We start from the raw sequence: 25,730 nt of genomic DNA, 5'->3' as shown, positions 1-25,730 counted from the left end.
TTGCTTTACCAATGTTAAAATCTGGTCACCTTATCTTCTCCACATATTAGTACTAATGTTACTGGAAACCTAGATATTCTCCTCACTGCAGTCTGCCTTCTGCCTCTACCTTCTCCAGGTGTATTTCCTCTCCATGTAGTAATAATAACAGAATTACATTTTCTAAGATTTTGCCTGTTAAGAGATTTGGTTTTCACTGAGTTCTCTCTTTTTCTTCAGGGCTGAAAAAACAGAAGTTCTGAGTGAAGATCTCTTGCAGGTACTGTGTTCTTCTTACGGCAAACAAGTGGATTGTTTCATCCTTTGGTATTTTACACCTCAAAAGATGTACATTTTCTGCAAGTCCCTCTCCTCAGGACTGAGGCATTCTTTTTTAAAGGGAAAAAAAAGAATCAGAAATCTGGATGGGAAACTGAAATCTATGCTTACTTCCTCATAAAACTAAGTTCATTTTACTGCTTCAAACTATTGATAAATTTGTAGGCATATAAAAGGGTACAATTTGGTATTTTTTTGAAAACCAAAGTTTCAATAACTGAATTTTGTTCAGACAGACTTGCTACAGTCCCAGTGCTAGAGGGAGAAATACAGATATGCACTTTGTGGCATCTTGTGCTACATAATACTATATATCTCATTTTTTGACATCTGAGAAGTCAAAAGGAATATAAGTTGAAAATACAAACCATAATAAGTAAATAGCATAAAAATCTACTGCCCAAGGAGGTGGTGAGCTCCCCCTCACTGACACTCTTCAAGCAGTGGCTGAACAGATCCTTATGATGGATGCTTTAGGCTGAACCAGCTTTGAGCAGTGGGTTGGACTAGATGGCCTTTATGGCCCCTTCCAACATTATGATTCTGTGATTATATAAAAAGGACTTAGAAACAGTCTGCTGCATGCCAGAGCCATGGCATCTCTAGCCCCCTAACACCCTCCATTAAGTATTTGCCCCTCCCCCTTCAGCCATGTTCCAGGCTGAGAGGGAGAGTCCTTCCTGTGACCCACCGTATGGGTTACTTATTATTAGTCAACCACATGGAAATATCATTGAAGTTCACCAGGGGATCTTCAGAAGCAGATGAAATTCTGAGTCTCACAAGCAAGACTTCTTCCTGAAGCATAGAAATCTGGCCTCATGTTCAAGGAGAGGAACCAGGAATTAAATAATTCCAGTGAAGTCTTGAGAAACTGTTCAGACAGGCTGGCACTGAAAATATTATGGATGATGATTTTGTTTTCTTTCTGAATTCCATAGAAACCATATCTAAAGAGAAAAGCACATAAAGGCTATGTTTGGTCAGCTGGGGCAGTTTCCCTTGCAAGAATAGCTTGAAACAGGTGATCTGTAGCATTCTGCAATACAGGTTTTTCCACATGCACGTTTCAGGGTGACTTCTGAATTGTACATCTCATGGAAGTCCAAAATATTTTACATTTAAATCACTATTTCAGCACTTCTTTGGAAACCCCAAAAGGAACCGAGCCAGTTTGGTGTAGTGGTTAGGAGTGTTCACTTCTAATCTGGCACGCCGGGTTCGATTCTGCACTCCCCCACATGCTGCCAGCTGGGTGACATTGGGCTCACCACAGCAGTGATAAAGTTGTGCTGAACAAGCAGTAATATCAGGGGTCTCTCAGCCTTACCCACCTCACAGGATGTCTGTTGTGGGGAGAGGAAGGAGAAGGCGACTGTGAGCCGCTTTTAGCCTACTTCGGGTAGAAAAAAGCAGCATATAAGAACCAATTCTTCTTCTTCATCATCAACAGCAAAGAGTCATCCTCCAGTTCTCTGGACCAGCACAGTGTAATTCTCTCAACCTTAGTCTCTCTTCCCTGGCCCATAGATGGATTCTGAGAAAGCTAATTTGATAGTGAAAGCAACAGCATATCTTATGCCACCACAAAATATATTGATTATGCCATAATCCCTGAATCTTATCGTTAGGTGCAAATCGAGTGAACCATTATTTGCTTGAAGGTTTCTAGGTCCTATTTTCACAAATTGTTACACCCCTTGATGTTAGTAGAGTTAAAAGGAATGGGAGCACTGTGCTTCCTCAGATACAGATGCAAAGGTAGGGTGGCAGTCCAAGGACGTCCTGTGCCCTTTCCCTGCCCCACCTCCCCTGGTAGTTTGTGCTGCTCAGACGCAGTGTTGAATGTGAGTCAGCCCTGACATGACTAGGTTCCAATAAGGCACAAATGATAGCTAAGGTTTAGTTCTCATGATGGCTGAGAGTGGCTGAAAACATGTGTCATGAATCCTGACAGAGAAGTGTGGCACACTTTTCTGTTATTTCCTGTACTTCCCCGCCCATTTCTCTTCCCTCTTTCCTCACAATCATGATTTAGTGTCTCTTGACTCATACTGTTAAGCTTACCATCCCTACTGACAAAACATCCTGAAATGCCAGTCCAAAAATTCAGTTCTGTAGATGTAATTATTTGATTTCCATCTACTTAACTGCATCAGGCTTGGCTTGGTTGACTCCTCCCCCCCCCCCAAAAAAAAGAGCAATAGACTAACATTAATGGTGAAATCATGACTCCCCCATTCTCCCCCACCAGATTTATTCACTAACCTTAACAGTTTGCCTGTGTATTATGGATGCGGAAGGGCAACCACGCCTGTGATCTTATGATTAGCTTGCTTTCAAAAGCAGGGTTTATCATAAAATAGCATTGGCCCACTGATTGATGTAAAGCCCCACATGTTAAAAGTGACTGTTTCCTTCCAGTGTACTCATAAGTGGGTTGTGTCTTCATTGGACCAGCTTTGAGATGCGCTGGGGACAGGCCGTTGGGAGCTGGGGGATGAGCAGTCATTCTAATGCAGTCTCTACTGTGTGTGTCCCCAGGTGGAGAAGCGCTTGGAGCTGGTGAAGCAAGTCTCCCACAGCACACACAAGAAGCTGACAGCGTGTCTTCAGGGGCAGCAAGGATCAGATTCTGACAAGCGTTCGGTGAGAGTTTCTGATATCCACCATGCGATAGGGCTGGGCTCATGTCTCTTCATGTTTGCTTTGAGAAGAGGTAGGAGAGGAGGGAAGCAAGCTGGGAATAGGCCTGTAGTGGCTTTTCCCTCCTTTGTGTGAAATTGCATAGGACTGCAAAACAAGGAATAAATAACACAGAGTTTGGGCTTAAAAAAAAGAGAGAGTGTTATGAAAATACTGTCATTTTCTAGGCGGGAGAGGTACTCACATTGTGTTGTAATGGAGTTTGAAAACAATAAAAAACTCTTTCCCCCTAAATTCATACAACAGTTGCTTTTGTTGCAGAAGAAATTACCTTTGACATCACTTGCCCAGTGTTTGATGGAGGGTTCTGCCGTTCTAGGGGACGACTCCCTGCTTGGGTAAGATATCTCCCATTGAAACACTTTACATGTACAGGTGGAAATGGCGTACCAATCTGGGTTTTTTTTTTTTGGGGGGGGGAGCTTTTTCACTCTGCTAAAAATCTGCCTTGGCTGGAAAACAGTTGAAACTTACCGAATCATAATTGTATTAAACCACTAATGTTTCCTGTGTCCCTTTTGAATAGCATTGTGATGCTGAGGTTCTCCCCAGCAAACCTCCTTGGGTTGGCTCCTGCCTGCCTTGCATATGTTAATGACTTCCTCAAATGGAGGGATAAGTAGTAATTTCACCCCAGCCATTTTTTGAAGAATAACCGGTGATCTGTGGAACTGCATGGAACAGGGTTGTACCCCTCAACTCATATCCAAGTGTCTGTCCAGTTGCTGTTGGGGGTTAGGTGTGGTTTCTGTCTCACTAGCTGCATCTACCCCAGTTAGCTACCCTTGGGCCCCATTACCATCTCTTTCTTTTATGTTGTTGCTTGCCTTTCTTCTCCTGCAGGAAGATGCTGAAGTTATGTGGGGAAGCCGAGGACAAGCTAGCCCAAGAGCTCATCCACTTTGAGTTGCAAGTTGAAAGGGACGTGATTGAACCTCTGTTTGTGTTGGCTGAGGTGAGAGTCAGCTGAGCAGTAAGTTGCCGCACTGCACTTGGTAGGGGGTTGCTCCTAATAGGAAGAGGTTGCGTAACAAAGGCAGTGTTGGGAGAGAGGAGGGAAGGAGCAGTACCATTTTTGCAATTCTGTACTTGCAGGGTTTGTCTGTTGGGAGACTGAGCTGGTGTGGGGGACCAGTAGGCCCTTGTACAAGCTCCTCTTGGGAGAGGGCAAGACTGCCTGCAGGGAGTAGGGAGTTGTCCATGAACAAAGAGCTCTGTGCAAGCAGTAGAAGTGGGGTGGAACTGAAATATTGCTGGCAAGATTTTGGAAAGAGGAAGGGGTCACAAGGCAGGAGCTGAAACACACAAACACACACATGCACAACTAGAGAAGGCCAAGCCTCCTCTGTTCAAATTATCCGTGGCTTACCTATTGTGAGCAGCATCCTTTGAATGGTTGAAAGAGCTCTCTTTTGCCGCCTCCTGAATTCTAAAGTGATGCGTTTGCTTTCTTTCACTCTTCCTGTCAGCACAGGCTAAGGTTCATTCTTCTGCCTGAGCATTGAAATGCATATTAGCAATTAAATAATGCACAGTTCCCTTTACTTAAAAAAAAAAACTTTAAATTAATTTTTTAATTGGTTGTGTTGTTGTTCCAGTTTCCAAAAGGTTGGTTTTCTGACTTTCTATTTATAAAGGTTACATTTATGTGGTATGTGCCCTTTCCTTGAAACAAACATGGATTTCCCAGTTATGTTGATTGTTCAAATTTTGACTCATGGGAGCTGGAGTAACACTTTTTGGGAACTATGAACTCATTTGAAAATATTAAGCAGTCAGCAAATATAGACTAGCACAGCAGCTGCCTTTTTTAAAGTACCCTGAAGAATATATACTGTGCAAGTGCAAAATGAGCTCTCTGTTTAATTTGTGAGCTGAAGACCATTTTCAGTGTCAAGGGAACTCTCCTCAAGTTATGCCTGGGAATTGCAAACTAGGTATATTTGTGTTTCTCACCCATTATTTTCCAGTTCTGGTGCTATTGGTAAATGGGTCTGTGAATTGGCTTAAGGAATATTCTGAATTCAAGACCATATCTTTCCTTGTCTCCTGTTATGTGTCTCTGTAACTATATAATCTTGGAAGATGTGACATGAAATTCTTTAAGGGAAAAAACTTGATCTGAGACCAGCCACACCAATAAGATTTTTGAGGTATAAATATATCTCTAAGATTTTACAGGGCTCAAATCTGGGTGTTCTATAGCAGGCCAACACGGCTACACTCTGAAACTGTGCCTTCAGGGGTGCATCTGAATGAAGGTGTGGATAGTTGCTAAGCGCTTCTTTGCACTTTTCCTTCTCTTCCAATTACCCACACTTAACAATATCACATAAAGAGGCAGTACCACCAAGTCGCTTTTGGGGTAAACTGGGGGGAGGGGGCACTTACATAGGTGCTGGGCGGCTCACAGGTAACCTGAGGTCATTGACCCCAGCATGTGAAATCCTGATAATTCACTGTGGGATTCAGTGAATGGGAGATCTTTGGAGATTCTTGCAGAATTGATTCCTGCTACGTTTTTTTCTTTCTAATTAATTTCAGGTAGAAATCCCAAATATTCAAAAACAAAGAAAGCACTTAGCAAAATTAGTTCTGGACATGGATTCTTCAAAAACAAGGTAATAGATTGTATTTCCCCCTTTGCTTTTTAGGGTTTTTTTAAATAGCTTAATTAAGAAATCTTAATGCTGCATTGCCAATTTTACAAAACAACCCCTGGTCCTGGAGAAGATTGTAATCTCTGAAAGTAACTCACCAAGACTTCCACTGTGAGAGAGTGGCCTGAAATGGCGACTAGATCAGGCCATTTCAATGGAGGAGCCTCCCCATCAAGTCCTCTAATTGGTGAAAGAAAGGCAGTTTACTGGAGTTAGTGAAAGCTTTGAGAATTCCTCAAATCCTAAGTCTCACACTCAGCCAGAGACAATTTGTTGTGTGAGCCATACACACAAGTCTATGGGCTAAGGTTGGTTCTTCCGGTTCCCTAGTTGGATGGGAACTGTGACAGAACCGCTCCTTTCCCCTTGCCCAGGGTGGTACAGGAAGCCCCAGTCACATTGGAGAGGTCCATCGTGTGGCTCCTTTACATATCAGCATTAACCCAGATGTTGACACAGGAAGGACTCTCTGCAATGGCTGCTACCCTGTGACCCAGGCTTCCCACATTGTGTAGAAAGGAGCAGCATTGTGGCAGTTTCCTGGCCACCAGGGTAGCATAATTACTGGGCTGAAGGAACCATGAAACCATTTGTAAGTGAAGATTACCCCAGTTTCTAACTCAGGACAGTGGTCTGATCCTGAAACCCATAAATGTTTCCCAGCCTACACTCCCAGATCCTGAGGGAAGTGTATCCGACAGCTTCACTGTTGATTATCTGGAGGCAGTTTTATTTAGACAGTTCTATATAGGACTGCGTTTTGATTGATTTAGTTTTAATTGTTGGCGACTGCTGACTGCATGTGGAGGAGTAGGGAATTAAACCTGGTTCTTCAGATTAGAGATCACCACTCTTAACTACTGCACCAAGCTGGCTAATGCGCCATCCCATGCACAGCCACATTTCCTGCATCTTTCCTCTCAGGCAAATATTGTTAGGAAGCACAGCCTTTAGGAAGAATGGGAGCTTTTAAACTGTAAGTTCTTTGAGTTTTCATGTTGTTTTCATAATTTGATAATATGATAAATAAAAAAAATAAAGAAGAGAGTCCTGGAGCTCCTATAGAGCCTGTCCCAGATAGGAGTTTGTACCGGGAAGCAGGAAGTTTTTCCATGCTTGCAGTATGGAAGTATTTTTTAAATCCCCTAATTCAAAACCTCCAGTCGCAGCAGTTAGCTGCTTATATATAGCCAGTCATAAAGGGGAGATTGTTCCCACAGCCCAACAGGCTCAGTTCGGCCATTTCCCCCCTGAAGCCCAGGCAGCATTAAGCTCTGCAGTACTGACAGGATGACAGCACAGTTTATACATGCCAGTCATGAAGAAAAGCAGGGGGCTGAATCCAGCTCCATCAGGCTTCCTTCACTCTTTTTGCAGGTCTTTTAACTCTGATCCAGCATGGTGGCTCTTAGCAATCCTCTGATTAAAAAAAACTGGGTGTGTGGGTGGGGGGAGAATAAAGAAAGTAGGAAATTCAGTAGGAGAAGGGGATTTCATCAGTGACTAATCACAAACCTTTCATTTGTGGCAGTGTGCACAAGAGCCACTTGGACAGCATCTGATTTCAGCTATGATTGATAGGTGGACCGTTCTTCCTAAAAGATATGCTTCTTAACAATATTTGTCTGAGAGGAAAGATGTGGGGAAAGGGACTGTGTGCATTAGCCAGCTTGGTGTAGTGGTTAAGAGCAGTTATCTCTAATCTGGAGAACCAGCTTTGATTCCCCACTCCTCCTCCACATGCAGCCGGCTGGCTCACTTTGGGCCACTCATGGTTCTCTCAGAACTCTCTCATCCTCACTTACCTCACTCGATGGGAAGAAGAAGGGTGTGTGATTGTAAGCTGATTTGGGACTCCTACAGATAGTATTAGGAGTATAAGTGGGGTATAAAAACTGAATCTTCTTCTGTCTTAAGACTGTGTACTCAAAAATATACTACACTGACCAAGTGGGACTTAATCCCTTTAACTGTGCTTCAAATTGCAGCCTTAGACACACAAAATATCAATAAAGACTTCTTACAGAAGACATCTTTCTCAATTATAGGCAGCATTGTAAATGGTTTCATGGGTGTTAGGTACAAACAGAGCTGGATTTGAGGAAGATTGGTCATAAGTATCTAATTTTAGAGTTCACCATGGTGATCCAGGGATATTTTTTCACCCTTTAATTTTTTTCCCTTCAGAAGATTTCCTGCTGAGCTCCAATTATTCCACAACTATTTCATTACCAGTGTATTAACTAGATTTCAGTGATGTTCAGGAAAATTTTCCATAGGATATATTGCTTCTTCTAGAGAAAGTTGAAAATTGTTAATTGAATTAAAATTCAGAATTATTGGCTGACCTTAAACAAATGAAACGTTGAGAAAAGAGAGGGAAACTCCTCTCAGGATGGCTTAAAAACAGGCAGGTATGATCTCCTTTCTGTTTGTTTGTTTGTTTATTTATTTTATTCATATTTCTATACTGCCCTCCCCGAAGTCTCAGTTTGTGGTTCAGTGGCTTTAAGCTCATTCTGAGGACAAGTGAGAGAGCTTAGTGACTTCAGCACTGAGAGATGAATGTCATCCTTAGTGTGTCAGTGTTGTTGTGCTAATTGTAGCTCAACGGCTTCTGCTCAAAATCAGAAGCGATATTCCTTTGTATTAGGATGGGGGTGCAACAAGAAATGCCACAGAACTCTAATAAATAATGCTCCAAACTTCTCACTTGGAAAGTCTGCTGAGGAGCTGATGACTGCAGCCATCTTCACTAAGGCACTACTTCACTTTGGCCCACGTGAGAAGAGTCAACGTGTATTGATTGGCTCATATGGCAAGAGGCTTCTGTTGTTGGCAATGTCTTTTTCCTCCTGTTTTTTTCCCCTGTAGGTGGCAGCAGTCGGCCAAGTCATCGGGTTTGTCAAGCAACTTGCAGCCTTCGGGTGCCAAAGCGGATGCTCTCAGGGAAGAGATGGAGGAGGCAGCAAACAGAGTAGAGATTTGCAGGGTATCTTTCTTTTTCCCACTCCCCACATGGTCTCAAAAGAGTCAGAATCCTTTATATAAAGTGATACAGGGAAAATCAACATTGGTAACTCACAGAAACAGAGTATGGCGGTGCAAAAAAATGTGATTAATTGGAGAGGACAGGGTTAACAGTTCCTGTTTCACCTTAGACCAGTGGTCCCCAACCTTTTTATCACTGGGGACCGGTCAACGCTTGACAATTTTACTGAGGCCCTGGGGGGGGGGGGATAGTGTTTTGCTGAGGGATGTCACCACTGCCTGAGCCCCTGCTCCATTTGCTTTCCTGCCAGCGCCCCTAACTTCCCGCTGCCCCTGGGGAGTGCTGCCAGCAGCAGCTGCACAATGCCACACCGAGTGGGAGCCCCAACCACGGTGGCTGTTGGAGAGCACCAAAGGTGAGCTGGTGGCAGAGTGGCAGGGCAGCCCTCGAGGCAGCAGCTGGGGAGGAGGACGAGAAGGAGCCGCGGCCCGGTACCGACTGATCTGCGGCCCGGTGCCGGTCCCCGGACCGGGGGTTGGGGACCACTGCCTTAGACTGCTGACTATAAATTCAGATGAAATCAATGTGTAAATTGTGATTTAATTAATAATCTCTTGGGGGGAGGTTATTTTGAGTTTCCAGGAAAGCAAGACAGTTTGCAACTTCAGTCTTTGAACAGGATCTGGATTACAATATTCTTAATATTTCTCTGCTTTCTGCAGGATCAGCTTTCAGCTGATATGTACAATTTTGTGGCCAAAGAGATAGACTATGCAAATTATTTTCAGACTGTAAGTACTTGGCATTTTGTTGCCTTAATTTTTCTTCACTTTTCCTTCCTCTACTTCCTCTGTCAACATTCAGTGGTCTCCAAGGCACACAGTCTTCATATCTGCTCCTAATTTTGTCTTTTTCCCAGTTAATAGAAGTGCAAGCTGAGTACCACAGAAAATCATTAGCACTTTTACAAAATGTGTTGCCTCAGATCAAAGCGCAGCAAGGTAAGTCAGCCTCAGTTTCTGTTCTGTTACCATAATCATTCATGATGCTGTGGACATTTAGTGCTACTTCTGGAGGCTCTGTGATTTCCATACTTTTCCATTGTTAGTCTCTTCTTACTCAAGTATCAGAAGGCCCATTGATCCGTGCCTTTCCAGTCTGCTGCACAAATAGCTATCTGTCCCCAGACTGGGGGAGGGAGTAGAGAGAGAGAGGGGGGAACAAAGAGTGAAAAGCAAGAAAAAGAATTATCACCAAGAAAATTTTCTAAGGTGTTGTCATCTCTGTAATTTGAAATGCTAGCTAGCGCTCACCTGGGCTGTCTCTGAGTTACAAAAGACTAAATGTTCAGCATTCTACTAAAGGCTTGCTGTTGGAAGTAAATTAGATGTGTATGCATTTGATCCCTAGTACAGCTGCCACCTGTCTGCCAAAAGATCTAAACAGTCCTAGCTTGGTAAAAATGGAAAATAAATTCTGTTTTCTTTTCATTTTTATGTATTTTCAACTTCCTTTTTTGGAAGGGAGTGGATTCATTTTCTTAACAATTATGATGTCCTCATATCTATGATTTCTGCCCTGGCAATGTAGCTCAGTGACAGAACATCTGCTTGGCATTCAGAAGGTCCCAGATTCAATCCAATAGGTGATGTGAAAGACCTCAACCTGAAGCCCAATATAAGCAGAAGATACTGACCTTGATGGACCAGTGGTCTGAAACAGTATAAGGCAGCTTCATGTGTTCATCTGAACTTGATAGAGAGCCAGCTTGGTGTGCTGCTTAAAAGTTTCTGGGTGACCTTGGGCTCGTCACAGCCCTGATAGTGTGGTTCTCACAGAGTAGTAGCATCAGGGCTCTCTCAGACCGATTATGTGCGGGGCGGGGAGTCCAGGCTGGTGGCGGCAGGACAGCTGGGCAAATCCCCAAATGTGCACAATGCTGACGCCATCCTGGCCCCCTCCCAATATTGGTCTGACTCAGGCCCTCAGACGGCCTGTGGTAAGGGAACACAAATTCTTCCACATTCCCTTTGGTGCCGTGGTTGCCATTGGAGGCTAGGCCAGCCCAACCCAGCCCTGTGCATAATGGAAGAGCGAGACCTTCAGACCCGGCTCCTTGCCCAACCTACGGTGTCTCTGCTGGGACACCAATTGTCCCAGTCAGCTCTGTGGAGATGAATAGGGTGATAGCCCACACCCACGATGGTGGGATAGTGGCATGCCGCTTTCCCGCCATTGTGCGGTGGGGCCTCTTGCCCCCCGTTCAACTTGCTGTCACCACAGAGTTCAGTGGGCTCTTCCATCCCTGGTATTGTGCATGCACTCACACAACATTGGGGCAGTCCCCATTTGCTTAGGGATTCCTTCCCCCATGCATTCTCTGAAGCGGCGGGGCACACTATCCCACTGCAAGGAACCGGCAGTGGCCCGGTGCAGCTGCTGCCAGGCATAATTGGTCTCAGCACCACCTACCTCACAGGGAGCCTGTTATGGGAAGAAGAAGGGAAGGTGATTGCAAGCCACTTTGAGACTCCTTCAGATAGAAAAAAGCAGGGTATAAAAGCCAAGCCTTCTTCAATCTGTCAACGTGCTAAAAAGCTCAGCATGTTGTATATGGTTCTCTCTTACTGCTTTATTCCCCCAGCAATCCTGTGAGGTAGTTTTGGATGAAAGAGAGTGACTGGCCTAAGGCCATCCAATATATTTCATGGCTGAGTGGAGACTTGGATTAAAATAATTCCAGTTTTTTGTCCGACACTCTAACCACTACACCACATTGTCTTTGTATATCTCACTATTCTACCTTTTTCTGTGGCTATTAATTTAATGTCATCATTTCATGTGCGAATTCATGACCAATTTTGGGCAGTTCATGGTTTGCAAAGTGACATTCATGGCAAATCAATCAGCCCAAACTTTCATGCTACTTGTGGACATTTGTGCTGGTTCATGAACTGAAATAATTGGTGCAGACTGTCTCCAGTCTAAATGTTTACCAAACTTCAAATCAGCAGAACTTGGAGAGCCTGTAGAGGAGCATCTGTGGGAGGTTCCCTACAACTTTGGTGTCTCTAGCTTGCATAGGATCTGTTCTATACACTCCTGTACCTCCTGAACCTGCACCTGTCAAAATGACTGCCTAGAGGGTTGGTCTAAACCTGTTGCTTCTATGTAAGTAGTAAGAGCTGGGAGCCATGATCTGTAATCCCCTATACCATCTGGGTCCTGACAAGAGAAAAGATTTGAAAAGACATTTATAGGAAAAACAAGGTGGTCATTGATAGCTGGTCATTTGACTAGCACAGGTTCAGGACTGTATAGAATGGATCCTGTACAATCCAGAGATACCAAACTCAGAAGGGATCTCTGGCTGACTCTCCTCTATCTGTCATCCAAGTTTGGTGAAGATTGGATTTTCAGGGTCAGTGTTATCGTACCCCAGGAAAGCCCTTTCTGTAGAAAGCACTTTCCACAGGACACCTTTAGGAAACTGCAACTTGGATCCTGTAGATCCAATCTTATCAAACTGGGAGGACAGTTAGAGGAGCTTCAGCCAGAGATTCCCTGTGAGTTTGGTGTCCTTAGCACAATGGGGGGCCTGTTTTATCAGGTCATGAATCTCACCCCCAAACTTTCATTCGGCCCCTAAAGGTTTATGGGCACAACATGAACTAAACCTGATTTTCACTGTGCCTGTCCTTATTCACAAGCCATGCATTGGTTTAATGTTTGACAGTTTTTTATGAGAACTATTGTTTTATTTGAGTCTTTTATCATTTCTTCTAATGTTATGAATCTATTTTAACTTTGGGTATTGCTTGGATCATTCTTATATAGGCGCAGCAAAAGCAATTCATCCATTTTATCATAAAATCTTGATCTAGAAGGAAAGTTTAGGATGGTATCTCTTTCCAGACCAGTAGCAATACGCATACACCTCTGTGGCAGTCCAAAGCAGATATGTAGCAGATCTTCAGAGATCTGTACATTAAAATACCCTGGATGCCATTTTCCAGTCTCTTCTAATGTAGCATAGAGGGTTGTTTTAAACAGTAACTTGCAGTGGTCTGGCATTGCTGCAGATCTCTAGTGTGCTTTGTAGTTTGTATAGACCAGGCTTCAACCATGCCAAAATGAAAGGAGCCATCTCATGAAAGAAATCAAGTATTCTCACAATGAAGCAAATTTTGCAAGCTGTTGCCATTAACTAACTAAGACAATCAGGTGCTGTCTAAAATAGTAGACTGAGGAGGGCCATGGTAACCAAGTAGAAAATAGTTTCAGAAATTACCAACTTGTGATAAAATGTTTGAAAGCTAAAAACTCCTTTCTTACAAATATGATTAGTTAATACATGTATTCATTTACCTGTGTTGTACTGAAGTATGAAAGGGGTGAACAAAAAGTCATCAAATGCTTTGCTAAACCTCAAATGTCAAGTTTTTTTTTTTTAAACAGTGACATGCCCAATTTACAGATATAAACCCACATAGCAAAATACAGCAGCAGACAATGGATGGACAGGTCAACAAGAGCAATGAGGAAGAGATTTCATTTTTCAGAATTCAGTAGCAAGGTATAACTATAATTCAACAGGACTGCGCTAAATAAAACTCCATAGGTAGACAGTTCCAGAGTTCAGAAGCTGCTGCTAAGAAGAGGAGGGCAAGTTGGTTTTATATGTACTTTCCTCTACCTCAAAGCAGCTTACAATCACCTTCCTTTCCCCCTCCTCACCACAGTCAGACACTCTGTGAGGTAGGCAAGGATGAGAGAGCCCGGTCAGAACAGCTTTATCAGTGCTGTGACGAGCCCAAGGTCAGGGAAGCAGATTAGAAGCCACCACTCCTAAGCAACCCTAACCTAACTACACCAAGCTGGCTGTCTAACAAAAGTTAACCAATGCCATGCCTGTTCTCTCATGCCTCTTATTTGGGCTCTCTTCTGCAGAAGCATGGATTGAAAAGCCCTCATTTGGAAAACCCCTGGAGGAGCACCTAACAGTCAGTGGCCGAGAGATTGCCTTCCCCATTGAGGCATGTGTTACCATGCTCCTGGAATGTGGCATGCAGGAGGAGGTCTGTACTGAGGCAGCTGCCTCCTCCCCTTGGCTTATCAGTTCACGCTGAGACCTGCCCTGTTAGCCAACATGGCACCCAGGGGCCCTCATCTCAGCATTCTGTGTTATCCATGTTCATGCCGCAATTGTGTGTATGTCAAGCAAGCTGAGATGCCTCACATCTGTTCCAGGGCCTGTTCCGGGTGGCTCCCTCAGCCTCCAAGCTCAAGAAGCTTAAGGCAGCCCTTGACTGCTGCGTTGTGGATGTTCAGGAATACTCAGCAGACCCTCATGCCATTGCAGGTAAAGGAAATTATTTTCTTGGCATACTGGACTGACTTTGTAGTCCATATCAGTACCTTGGTTTTGTCAGTGCAGATACACCGTAAATATTGTGAAGATGCTGTGAAGGCCACTGGTTTATTTGGATCCTTGTGTTTGCTTATTATTTGATTTTTATACCACCCCTCCCTGCAAGCGGGCTCAGGGTGGTTTACAACAATAAGCAAAGATAAAAACATGGTTAAAATATAGTTTAAAAACCCTCCCCTCCCTCCACCCCTTTAATCTAATTCACTAGCTAACCATACTAGATTGTATACGTACAGGGAGAGCTAAAGAGAGGAGGGAGGCCTGTATTTCAGACCACCATGGCCTCAACCATAAGCATGGTGGAAGAGTATTGTGTATTGTGGAGTTGGAAATCTTCTAAGGGGTAGTTGTGTATTCCACTATGCTGAGGGGGTTCTCCCTGAAACTTTAAAGAAGGAAGTGGTTAGACCACGGTTTTAAAAAGACCTTGTCAGATGCCCAAGTAATAGCCAGTTATAGGCAGCTTCATAATTCACCTTTTCTGAGCAAGACCATAGAGTGAGTGGTGACATAGCAACTCCAGAAAGACCTCAGTGATGCATCTGTCATAGACCTGCTTCAGTCTGGCTTCAGGCCTAGCATTAGGAAGAAAAGGCTTTGGTATCTCTGGTAGTCATACTCTTGTTTACAGCTGGATAGGGGGTTATACTTATTTGGAGACTGTTTTCTGGCCATTCTGGTCCCTGCTGCAGTAACTGTGAGGCTTGACTATTGTCCTGTGCTTTACATGGAGCCCATTGTCTACAGCGCAAGGGACTACCTATTTAATGTCACCTGCCACATATTACTAAAACAGACGATCACCCCAGCCTTTACCATGCATAATGGACAGCCACCCAAACTCGCCCCCAGAGACATTTGTCAGTTGTTTGGAAGCAGTGATGGTTTGGATAAAGCAGAGCAATCTGAAACTAAAACCCTCCAAGATGGAGATCTGGTGGCTAGTCAGGAAAGGGCCAGGAGAGAAAGCATGCTTGCCTTATCTAGATGGTGTACAGCTGACAGCTGCATCAACTGCTAGAAATGTAGGCATGATTCTTGATCCCTCCTTATCTATGGAGGCTCAGGTCACTAAAGTATCTCAGCTGGTGTTTTACCGTCTTCACCAGGTCAACCTACTAGCACCCTACCTAAGTCCAGCATACCTAGCCACAGTAACTCATATGACAGTCACCTCCAGGCTAGACTTCTGTAACTCATTTCATCAGGTAGGGGCCTTTTCAGTTCTGGCCTCTACCTGATGGAATGAGCTCCCAGAAGAGTTGCAGGCCTTACATGGACTTTCCCAGTTCTGAAGGGCCTGCAAGACTCTTCTGCCAGGCTTTTGGTTGGGGCCAGTAAACAACTGAATTATACTTTCTGAATGGGCCCTCCCTAGGAATAAGCCACCCTTGAACAGACTGGGGGAGGGACACAGGAACTAAAATCTTTGGTCAATGAGGGTTTGGAGTAATTTTTAATGTTTATTGATTTATTATCCTTGTTTTAAATGATGTGAATCACCCCAAGCTGTTAATACTGAGAAGGGTGATATAAAAAATTATTTTTTTAATCGTAAAGATTTTTAAATTTTGTAGTACTATGACCAACAAAGGAGGTGTAGTGGAACCCCCTACTACATTTATACACATTGGCCTCCAGACAAAAAGCAGGTAGTGGTCTGAATATGGAGTAGGTGTTATGTCTTCCTGGTTCCTGTTGGTTAAGAACTATTTCAGTAGTTTCATCACCCATCTTCTAGTGCAGTCTTACTCTGAGACTGCACTTGTCTAGACCAGCCATGGACACTTTCTAGCAAAAAAAACCTCCCAAAAAAGGGCACCCTGTCCTTTTCAGGGCCTGCACATGCATGGTATTCCCCACCCAACATGTCACGTGCTCTGATAGCAGCTTGTGATTCCATGAAAAGGGGCCTGTGGCAGCTTAGCAGAGACTGAAGGAAGGGGGTCGCCTGCCGTCAAAGCACATTATGCATTGGGTGGGAATCCCATGCCTGCACAGACTCTGTAAGGGGCAGGGCACCCACTTTTCAGTTTTTTAGCTAGAAAGAAAATGTCTATAGCCTGTCCTTTGCAGGCACAGTCCCCAATGTGCATCTGCACAGAAGATGTCAATGAACAACAGTTACAGGTAAGTGCAACTCAGTGATCTATAGCTATTCTCTGCTTTCCCAAACTAAGAAAATCTGTCCTGTAGAATAAGTAGAAAGCTCTCTTTGCCCTGGCCATGTAATGCTTGTGTTTCTTCCATAGGGGCCCTGAAGTCTTATCTCCGGGAGCTGCCAGAACCACTCATGACATTTGAGCTTTATGAAGAATGGATTCAAGCATCCAAGTGAGTTCTTTTAGGAATTCTCCCTTGGTGTTGTTTTCCCACTGAAAATTAGAAAATGGCAAATTTAGAGACACATTAGGTGAGAAGCCCCATTAAAGCCAGTGAAATTTATTTCCAACTAAACATGCACAGAATTGGGTTTCAGGCCACCATACCTATGACCCTACCAGGCAGTAAGAATCCTGAACAGGGGCTGAATACACTCCAATGGAAGTGAAGCAATCTACTAAAGAAAGAAGATGATTTTGTCTGTTTTTTTCCTTCACCAGAGCACCATCCAGTAACAACCATGTTCAAAGTGTTTTCCTCAGCGGCAAAGACTGTATGATAAAGTAATACAACAAAAATAAACATAAAGTTATAAATGCTTTTAAAAATGTATTTATTTATGTTTGATTTATTACCCACCACTATTGAAAATATTGTATTAGGTTACAGCATAAAAATAAACCCCACCACAATATAAACCCTCCCCCCCCCACTTCAGCACCTCAGGGTCAAACTCCCAGGATGCCAGTTGTCCCAGATGTAAGTTGTTCTTCAATATGTTCTCAAATTATGCATAATAACAATGATGGTAATGTGATGACAATTAGGATCATAGAGGACACCTACAAACCACAGGCTGCAATTATGCAAAAATCTATTCCCAGTTTTTGCCATACTGAAAGCAGGTTCCCCTAATCCATAATACCTCTTGAAGTCAATGGGATTTCTGTAGGACTGAAGCATGACTACTGCCCTTAGAATCCAGGGCCTGTCCGTCAAGTGCTTATTCCAACTTTCAGAACACCTTAGCAGATTCATACAAGGACAACGCTTGTTCGTTTGCTTTTGTTTGTTGGATTTTTTTTTTGTCCTTCAGGTTTGGTGCCCACACCAGAATAACTGCTTTGTAGCAAGACCAGGCATTTTATTCCAGTTCTAAAATCTGCCCTAAGGTTTCTCCATGAGAGTAGGGAATATAGCCCCTAAATCCTACTAGGTGTCCGTTGGCTCTTTAAGCTCACTTCATTCTTCTCTTGAACATGTTCGTAAATCATATGCTGAGATGAGATCAGGGAATTGTCAGCTTGGGCTAAGTGATTATGCAAACAGGCCCTCACTGTGATTGTTCTGACACAGCACGACAAGGGAGCAGTGGCTGCATTCCCAGTCAGAGGAAATGAAAAGCACCGACACTGGCCCAACAGTGGCTGTTCTGCCCACACCGTGACAGATTTCAAGTTTGGAATTAATGCTGGGCAAGTGCAATGCTTTCCTCTGGGTCTGTCTCAGTGACCGAGTCTGCATTGCTGCCTCTTAGTGTAGGCAGAAGAGGAGAGAGAGATGCTTTGCCCACAGACAAATGGAACCCTAGTGCCCTGAATACGGGACTGCACATGGCTCTGTGCTGCATTAATCCTCCTTTCTTGCCTTTTAGCATTCAGGACCAAGACAAGAGAATGCAGGCCCTTTGGAATGCCCTTGAGAAACTGCCCAAGGCCAGCTTCAGCAATCTAAGGCAGGTGTATGCAGCTGAAGGACAACCCTTTGCTGTCTAGCTTTTGTTGATTTTTAATTTTGTGGTCTACACTGTGGCAATAAAAAGATCCATCCTTTCAAGATACCTAGTAGCAGGGATTGTGGAAGCTCCGGGCAGCAGAGGAGTGTCAGCATTAGCAACCTATAAGGGATTTATACCCCATTGTAAAATGTTTTCCAGCCCTGTTTTTGCAGTTACCCTCCCACTTTCCCTTGCATAGTAGCTGAAGCCAATTAGCTCCAGTTCCCCATGAGATTATCAGAGATGAGTCCTCCTGCTTGACCCAGGAGTGCCAAGTATGGCTGCAGAACTAATACACAGGCCTCCCTCTCTTTCCTGTTCCAGAGAGAGGTAGATCAGGTAAGCCCAATCTCATCAGTTCTCAGAAGCTAAGCAGGGTCGACTCTGGTTAATATTTGACCGGGAAACCTCCCAGGAACAAGGAGGCAGGCAAGGGCAAACTACCTTTGCCTGGCAGTCGGACAGTTTTAGGATCTCTGGACTACATGTGTCCCATGGAAAAAATAGGAATTATCCGGGCTATTCAACATCCAATAAAGCAGTCTTTAATTTCTTCTAAACAGGTTCTCAGGTAAACTCTCCCCCGTTTTCCTTATCTTCATCAGTGATTGTGGCCCTTCAATGAGTGTGGATTTTGAATAGCCTGGATAATTTCTATTTTTTCATGGAACTCTGATATCACAAGGAATTGACAGTTTGATAAGGGTCTACACACATGTGTGCCATGCAATAAACAATAAATGAATAATTCCAGAGAGACAAGGACACTGCTGATGCTAAATAGGTTTTTTCTCCTCTTATGGAACAGAATAGAGATTGATTCCCAATTGGGAAGATGGACATGCACCCAGTGTGGTACCCATCGACATCCATTGAGAGGTAGGAAACTGGAACTGTGCTGCCAGTTCCCTGAGAGGGTGTCTTCCTCTTGGTTCCTACAAGCAGATGTTTAAGGTGGCTTCTGCAGAGCTCCTGACAATGTGATTTGTAGCCTATGATACAGTCCAGTTAAGCATCTCTGCATAGGAGGTGATGCCTGGAAATCAAAATTAAATTTGCCCCAGTGTCCCTTCTGAGAAATGGGTGAGGCAGGGTGGTGCTGGATTAGCATTTGTAGCTGAGCTGTTGCAGGAGATGCAGAATCCCTCCCTCCCCCTTAACACTGAGCCTTTTGATTATCTCTTGCAGATACTTGATCAAGTTCCTTGCAAAGTTAACAGAATACCAGGATGCCAACAAAATGACGCCGAGCAACATAGCAATTGTTCTGGGGCCCAACCTTCTTTGGCCTCAGGCAGAAGGGTGAGAGGCTGTGCTCTAGAACTCTGCCTTTAAAAACACTACCTAAAGTAACATGGGGGAAATAGGGGTAGGTAATAAGATCTAGTCCCAGAAGCTGAGCTTCTGATTTATTATCTTTGCATTCTTTGATCTTTTCACAAAACTTGAATGGTTTCATTAACTCAATGTGAATGTTTCAATTATTTTGTCAAGGAATGGGGTAGGAAATGTAGGAGAACAGTAGCCCCATGTGAACACTGAATTGTAGTAAGTATGTGAAAAGTAGAGTTGCCAAGTGCAGGTGGGAAATTTCCTGCAGATTTGGAAAATAAGAGACTGGGAAGGGAAGGGCCTCAGCAAGGGATAATGCCATAGAATCTACCCTCTAAAGCAGCCATTTTGTCCACAGGAACTGGTCTCTGTAATCTGGAGATCAGTTGTACTTCCAGGAGATCTCCAGGCCCCACCTGGAGTTTAAACTGAATAGAAAAGAATCTACAAGCTGCATAAAAAAGTTCCTTTCAAAATCCAATTTTTCCCTTTGTTTATTTAATGTAAACATTAATAAGGGTAACCAAGAAGAAACCAAAACAAGTTCCTACAGTACCCATTTTCAAAAGGAAACCTTCCTCAGCAGTTACTTCCTCAATTAATGGTGATAGCATACAATATTTTGCCCATAATATCACATTAGCATAAATATCACATGAGCATGTAGCTCTCCATGTATCAGGGTTTCCATTCTTTTCTGTTCAGTTTTGGCTTCCTGAGGAATCGATAGTTCTATTCTGGCCCACCTTGAGTTTGGCAACTCTAGTGACAGGTAGATGGCTGTGCTGTGTGCGGAAATCACTCGTTGAGAGCCAGCATGGTGCAGTGGTTTAAGAGTGGCAGGGTTCAATTCCTCAATCCTCCACCACTTGCAGCCAGCTGGGTGACCTTGGGCCAGTCACAGTTCACTCAGAGTTCTCTCAGCCCCACCCACCTCACAGGGGGTCTGTTGTGGGAAGAGGAAAGACAAGTGATTGTAAGCTGATTTGAGACTCCTTCGTGTGGTAAGTTGGATACAAAAAACAGCTCTTTCTTCTTAGACCCTTTCTGGATCACTGCTGTTTCTTGTATTTGCATCCTTAAAACGATGGATACCCAACAACAGAACTTGAAAAATTGATTCCATTGTCATAAACTTTGCTTATTGTTTCATAGATTCAGGAATCTGCTTTTAAAGTCTGCAGATTGTAACCATATGAATATAGCATGATTTGGTGTTTATAAATATTTCTGAATCCAAATTGCACATCCCAGCAGTTGTTGTCATGTACAGTGACCACTAGGGATGTGCAATTCAGATTCAGAAATATTTAGAAACACCAAATCATGTTATATTCAGTGTCCCATGAGCTGCTGTAGACATCCATGTGGGCTGCTTGCAAGAGAAGGAAAGTGAAACCTATTTATCGGACAGCTTGGCCTGGCTTATCAAGAAATGACACGCAAACATTCCCCAGACAGAGTGACCAAGCTAGCATCCCTTGTTGGTTGTTGCCATGATTTAGCCAATGATGGAGGGAATCGAGCGAGAGCAAAGCCTGGGAGTCATGTCTGTCTGCATTTACAAAATCCTGAAGCAGACTCAGACACAATAAATATTTGAACACTGGTCCCTTCCAACTACAAGGCTGGCCTAGGGGCAGAAGTAATAATACCCCTTCAGTCCTCTGTTTGCTCTGTCCATTTCTTAGCAGCTCAACCTACAACTGATCTATTTTCTACCCCTCAGCGTATATATTCGAAATAAGGTGGAATAGAATATAGAAGAAGAGCTTATTTTTGGTACCCTGATTTTTATTATCTGAAGGAGTCTCAAAGTGGCTTAAAAGAGTCTAGAAAATCATTCAGAATAGCATCTTTGTTTTCAGAGGTCCAGCCTTTTGTGGCAAAGAGATGGAAGAACCTGGGCATGGAAGAAGGCTATTGCAGGGTGTGAGTGTATAGGAGTAATGCTTCCTGAATCAGGAAAGGGAACAAGGCTCTCCTCCCACTCCATCACTCTACAAGTAGTTCTGGACTGCCCTGATTTGTTGTCTTCCTTTTCCCCCATCCCTTCCTTTTTAGGAACATCACAGAGATGATGGCAACGGTCTCCTTGCAGATTGTTGCAATAATTGAGCCCCTTATTCAGCATGCAGACTGGTTCTTTCCAGGAGGTAGGAAGCGTTTCTTCCCTCCCCCCCTCCCCCCATTGCTGATGTTGTTTTGTATGCCAGAGCTGACTGGCCTTTCGATCTTTCCAATTAGACATTGAATTCAACTTGACTGGGAATTATGGAAGTCCAGTGCATGTGAACCACAATGCCAATTACAATTCCATGCCATCCCCTGATATGGACCATGCTGACCGCAAGCATCCAGATCAGACCAGGCGACCTCTCAGTGTGGCTACGGACAACATGATGCTGGAATTCTACAAGAAGGATGGGTAGGGGGCGCTTTTGCTTTGCTGCTGGGAAGAGTATGAGTCTGACACATCATGGTATGCAAGCTGGAAAAGGCTGTGCTGGCCCAGAGTGCTGCCGCTTGGTAGAAGTAGTCTCCATATTCTCTAGCAGTGCAAATGCTTCACTGCCTTGCCTTGTCACTAACATCTCGCCTTGCTCTTGGTTTCATCATCCTCAGGCACCTGGCTTGTGGCCTTTTTGGAAGGGAACTGGGCTGTTGAATCTGGCCCCTTCCCATCTGCCTATTTGTGCCTGGCCCCTGCTAGCTGTTTCGCTGTTAGCCTGCATTATAAGGTGAGGAGAAGGTTAATCTTTGGGGAACCAACAAAGGATAGTCCAGTGATTCAAAAGCTCCACTGTGGCTAGAAGGTGATGGCAGCTCTGCTCTCATGTCAGACAGGGTAGGCTCAAGATGGGGCTTTTCCAGAGTGAAGTGTGTGCTATCTGGGTGTAGTGAATGAGTTAAATAGTTTGTTATTGGAGGTTTGCAGCCACTTTCTTGAACTGTAGCTTTACAGCTGTTATCCAGTGGATCATCGCCTTGAAACAGTTTTGTCATCCAGAGCTGCTGTTGTTAGGGAGTAAAGAGATTTGATCAGTTGTGAGAGAAGGTTCCCATGTCATCTTCTGTTGCCCCTCAAAGGGAAATTCCATGTTGGATTCAAGAAGTGGGGAGCAGTGCAACCACAGCTGAAGAAGCAAGCATTGCTGATGAAATGTATACAGGATACTATTGACTCTAGTTCCTCATCTGTGTAGCAATTCAGTTAAGTTGGAGTGTCTTTTACCAGTTCAGCAAAGTCCTCAGGGCAGTGTTCTTGTTCTTGTTCTTGTTCCCTTGCTATGGCAGGCTCATCATAGAGGAATTGGATTCAGATGGGTAGCCTAACTGGGTTGACTGACAGATGTAGGCAGGGAGATCAACTGAAATGATGATGTTCCCTAGGCCTCAAGCGTCTATTCAGCGGAACAGCTCCATCTTACAGGGTGAACAGATGGGCAGGAGCTGACCACTGAGAGAAGGGGCACCAGTTCAGTTGGTGATTCGCCTCACCTGATTGTCCTCTGCCTGTATGGTTGGGTCACTTTTTAAGCACCAATCTTGTTACAAGAAACTAAGAATACAAAAATCTAGATTTGAGATATCATTGAGGAATGTGTTCCAAATTGGGGGGGGGGGGCTTCATTGAACTAAGCTAACAAGGTTTAAACAAAAAAGATTTTATAAAAAGAACTTCACCCAAACAGTAATTAATTTAACAATCCTCTGTCATTCAAATATGACCAGCCATCTTCTCTCTGATTGGGTCATGTAAATATTACCCCAGACAAGTAGGAGCAACTGTTCGGAAGGTGGCTTCTATCCAGCTTTTAAAAGCCCCCCCCAAGTCACGTTCAGCTCATCTTCGGTCTTCTGGGCAGTTCCCAATGCTAGGCAGGCCAGCCACAGAAAAGATTCTTGCAAGCTAAAAAAAAGCTACTCCAATCCTCCCGAGGCCACAGTGGGGCCAAGGTCACGGGACCCTTGGGGGAGTATGCCTCTTCAGTTCCTTCTTCGCTGCCATTGGATTAAGTTCTACTTCTTGCTTCTCAGTATAAGGTAAAAGGTAAAGGTGTCCCCTGTGCAAGCACCGAGTCATGTCTGACCCTTGGGGTGACGCCCTCCAGCGTTTTCATGGCAGACTCAATACGGGGTGGTTTGCCAGTGCCTTCCCCAGTCATTACCGTTTACCCCCCAGCAAGCTGGGTACTCATTTTACCGACCTCGGAAGGATGGAAGGCTGAGTCAACCTTGAGCCAGCTGCTGGGATTGAACTCCCAGCCTCATGGGCAAAGCTTTCAGACAGCTGCCTTACCACTCTGCGCCACAAGAGGCTCTTTTTGCTTCTCAGTATATCTTCCTTTATTTTGCTGTTCTTAGAACGACTTTTTTTTCACTTGATTCTGTGAGTGTGTCATCTTCATTGTCTGTTTCCAAAAGAAAGAAAGGAAGTGTTCCTCGAGTCTTCTGCCAGGAGACATAATGAATCTAAGCATACATCAGGTCCACATTCCTCTCCTGTGAAGGATTCCCAGAACCATCAACACAAACCCTTCTGACTAGAACAGTTGATCCCATGTTTTGGGACAGTTTATGTCCATTTCTCCCCTTTTGGCAGTTGGGTTCTGTCTATTATAGCTCGTGGTTCCATGTTATAGTTTGCTGCCTCACTACAGCTTGAAATGTTTTCTCGGGTGGAGAATAACCTTTTACCCAAGTCACAACAGCAACCCAGTTTGGTGTAGTGGTTAGGAGTGCGGACTTCTAATCTGGCACGCCAGGTTCGATTCTGCACCTCCCCCACATACAACCAGCTGGGTGACCTTGGGCTCGCCATGGCACTGATAAAACTGTTCTGACCGGGCAGTGATATCAGCGCTCTCTCAGCCTCACGCACCCCGCAGGGTGTCTGTTGTGGGGAGAGGAATGGGAAGGCGACTGTAAGCCGCTTTGAGCCTCCTTCTGGTAGGGAAAAGCAGCATATAAGAACCAACTCTTCTTCTTCTTCTTCTTCTTCTTCTTCTTCTTCTTCTTCTTCTTCTTCTTCTTCATCATCATCATAAAGAGGCAATTGAAGTGAAAGGGGCTCTCTGAGCCATGGAATGAATTCAGAAGCCAACATTGCTCCACCAATTTGGAACAATTCCTCCTGAAGACAACTGAAAAATATTACCTCCTTTTTTGGTAACAAAAGAGAGACTGAGGGTGGGGACACTGCTGTGTAGAAACACATGACCCCTAAGCAGCACCCAGGTTCTTGCCCTAGCACACAGTGCCCTGTGGAGACTTTTAACTCTAAAGGCCTATCCTATAGCAGGCCTGTTCATATGCAGTGCCCACATGGGACTGCATAGAAGATCAATGATGAAATAGGTGTCCTGCAAATCAGTTTTAGCACACCAAACATTGTAATTTTCCTATACCTGCAGTAATGGGAGAAAAGGCAGCAATTGAATCCAGTGGATCTGACACAGCATCATATCCAAGTCTAGATGAGAAAGTTGGTAAGCTGTCTCCAGCATCTCCCACAAAGAATCTCCAAATGTTTGGAGGACAGATTATCTGTATGGCTCAGTCTTTCAAGATAGAAGTCATTACCTCAGAGCACAAACAAGCAAAAAAATAATGCTGAGTTGCATCTACTCAGAGTTTCCTGGGATTATTACATTTCCAGTGTTTGAGGGCCTTGAGTTGGTCATGCAGGATCTATGGCAAAAGCCTGCATCAACCTACCTTGGAAGGGGAGAACATTTTCATACGATCAAAAGGGAGCCTGATGATTTATCCTCCACCATTTTCCTTGGTGATGGAGAAGATGCAACTAAAGGGCTGTCAGGCCTATCAGTCCACTCTTACAGATAGAGAGGGGAGAAAGTTGGATGCTTTGACTGGAAAACTATGTTCCTCAGCACCATTAAATTTCTAAGTATCTATGAAGCCATTATGGCTGATTATCAGCTCTTCTTATGGATGAGGATTCCTCCATTCCTGGAACTCCTGCCTGGAGATAAGTGTCTCATCGTCAAAGATCTGCATACCAAGGCCATTAAACTGTGGAAACAGCAGATTAATGTGGGATGGCGCTCTGTAGATTTGGCTGTGTGAGCCATGGCAAACTCCATTGTGTTCAGATGCCACATGTGGTTAAGATCAATGGTATTAAAGTTTAATGTTGAGGACTTGCCTTTCAACGGTTCCATGTTATTCTCTCCCAAGACAGATGAGACGTTATCTCTGATAAAGTGTAGCAAGTAGACAACTGAGTCCCTGGGAGTGTCACAATTGTCCAAGTCTATTACCTCCAACTAGTGAGTTTCATCCATGGTTGCTATAGCGGATAGGAGGGCAGACTTCTAATGTTGTGAGCTGGGTTTGATTTCGCGCTCCCCCACATGCAACCAACTGGGTGACTTTGGGCTCGCC

At 44.1% G+C, this 25,730-nt stretch overlaps 1 protein-coding gene across 9 annotated transcripts in view; it reads left to right on the top strand.

The window, feature by feature from the left end:
• The window catches only part of ARHGAP44 (Rho GTPase activating protein 44), a 128,450-nt gene that overhangs the window by 83,722 nt on the left and 18,998 nt on the right, over window positions 1-25,730 (top strand). For 8 of the 9 annotated variants that reach the window (XM_077327540.1, XM_077327536.1, XM_077327538.1 and 5 more), the window contains exons 2-16: window positions 220-259; window positions 2,863-2,967; window positions 3,286-3,362; window positions 3,868-3,979; window positions 5,569-5,645; window positions 8,559-8,676; window positions 9,399-9,467; window positions 9,596-9,677; window positions 13,627-13,754; window positions 13,927-14,038; window positions 16,360-16,441; window positions 17,865-17,945; window positions 19,176-19,289; window positions 21,384-21,475; window positions 21,567-21,747. In XM_077327540.1, coding sequence (XP_077183655.1) covers window positions 220-259; window positions 2,863-2,967; window positions 3,286-3,362; window positions 3,868-3,979; window positions 5,569-5,645; window positions 8,559-8,676; window positions 9,399-9,467; window positions 9,596-9,677; window positions 13,627-13,754; window positions 13,927-14,038; window positions 16,360-16,441; window positions 17,865-17,945; window positions 19,176-19,289; window positions 21,384-21,475; window positions 21,567-21,747 — 1,470 coding nt within the window. The remainder of the gene's footprint in view (window positions 1-219; window positions 260-2,862; window positions 2,968-3,285; window positions 3,363-3,867; window positions 3,980-5,568; window positions 5,646-8,558; window positions 8,677-9,398; window positions 9,468-9,595; window positions 9,678-13,626; window positions 13,755-13,926; window positions 14,039-16,359; window positions 16,442-17,864; window positions 17,946-19,175; window positions 19,290-21,383; window positions 21,476-21,566; window positions 21,748-25,730) is intronic. The other variant, XM_077327533.1, reaches the window with a different exon arrangement.

The sequence above is a fragment of the Paroedura picta genome, chromosome 3, assembly GCF_049243985.1.
Source record: "Paroedura picta isolate Pp20150507F chromosome 3, Ppicta_v3.0, whole genome shotgun sequence".
NCBI classification, from domain to species: Eukaryota; Metazoa; Chordata; class Lepidosauria; order Squamata; family Gekkonidae; genus Paroedura; species Paroedura picta.
The sequence above is the reverse complement of the archived record's forward strand: the minus strand, read 5'-3'. Positions and strand labels throughout refer to the sequence as shown.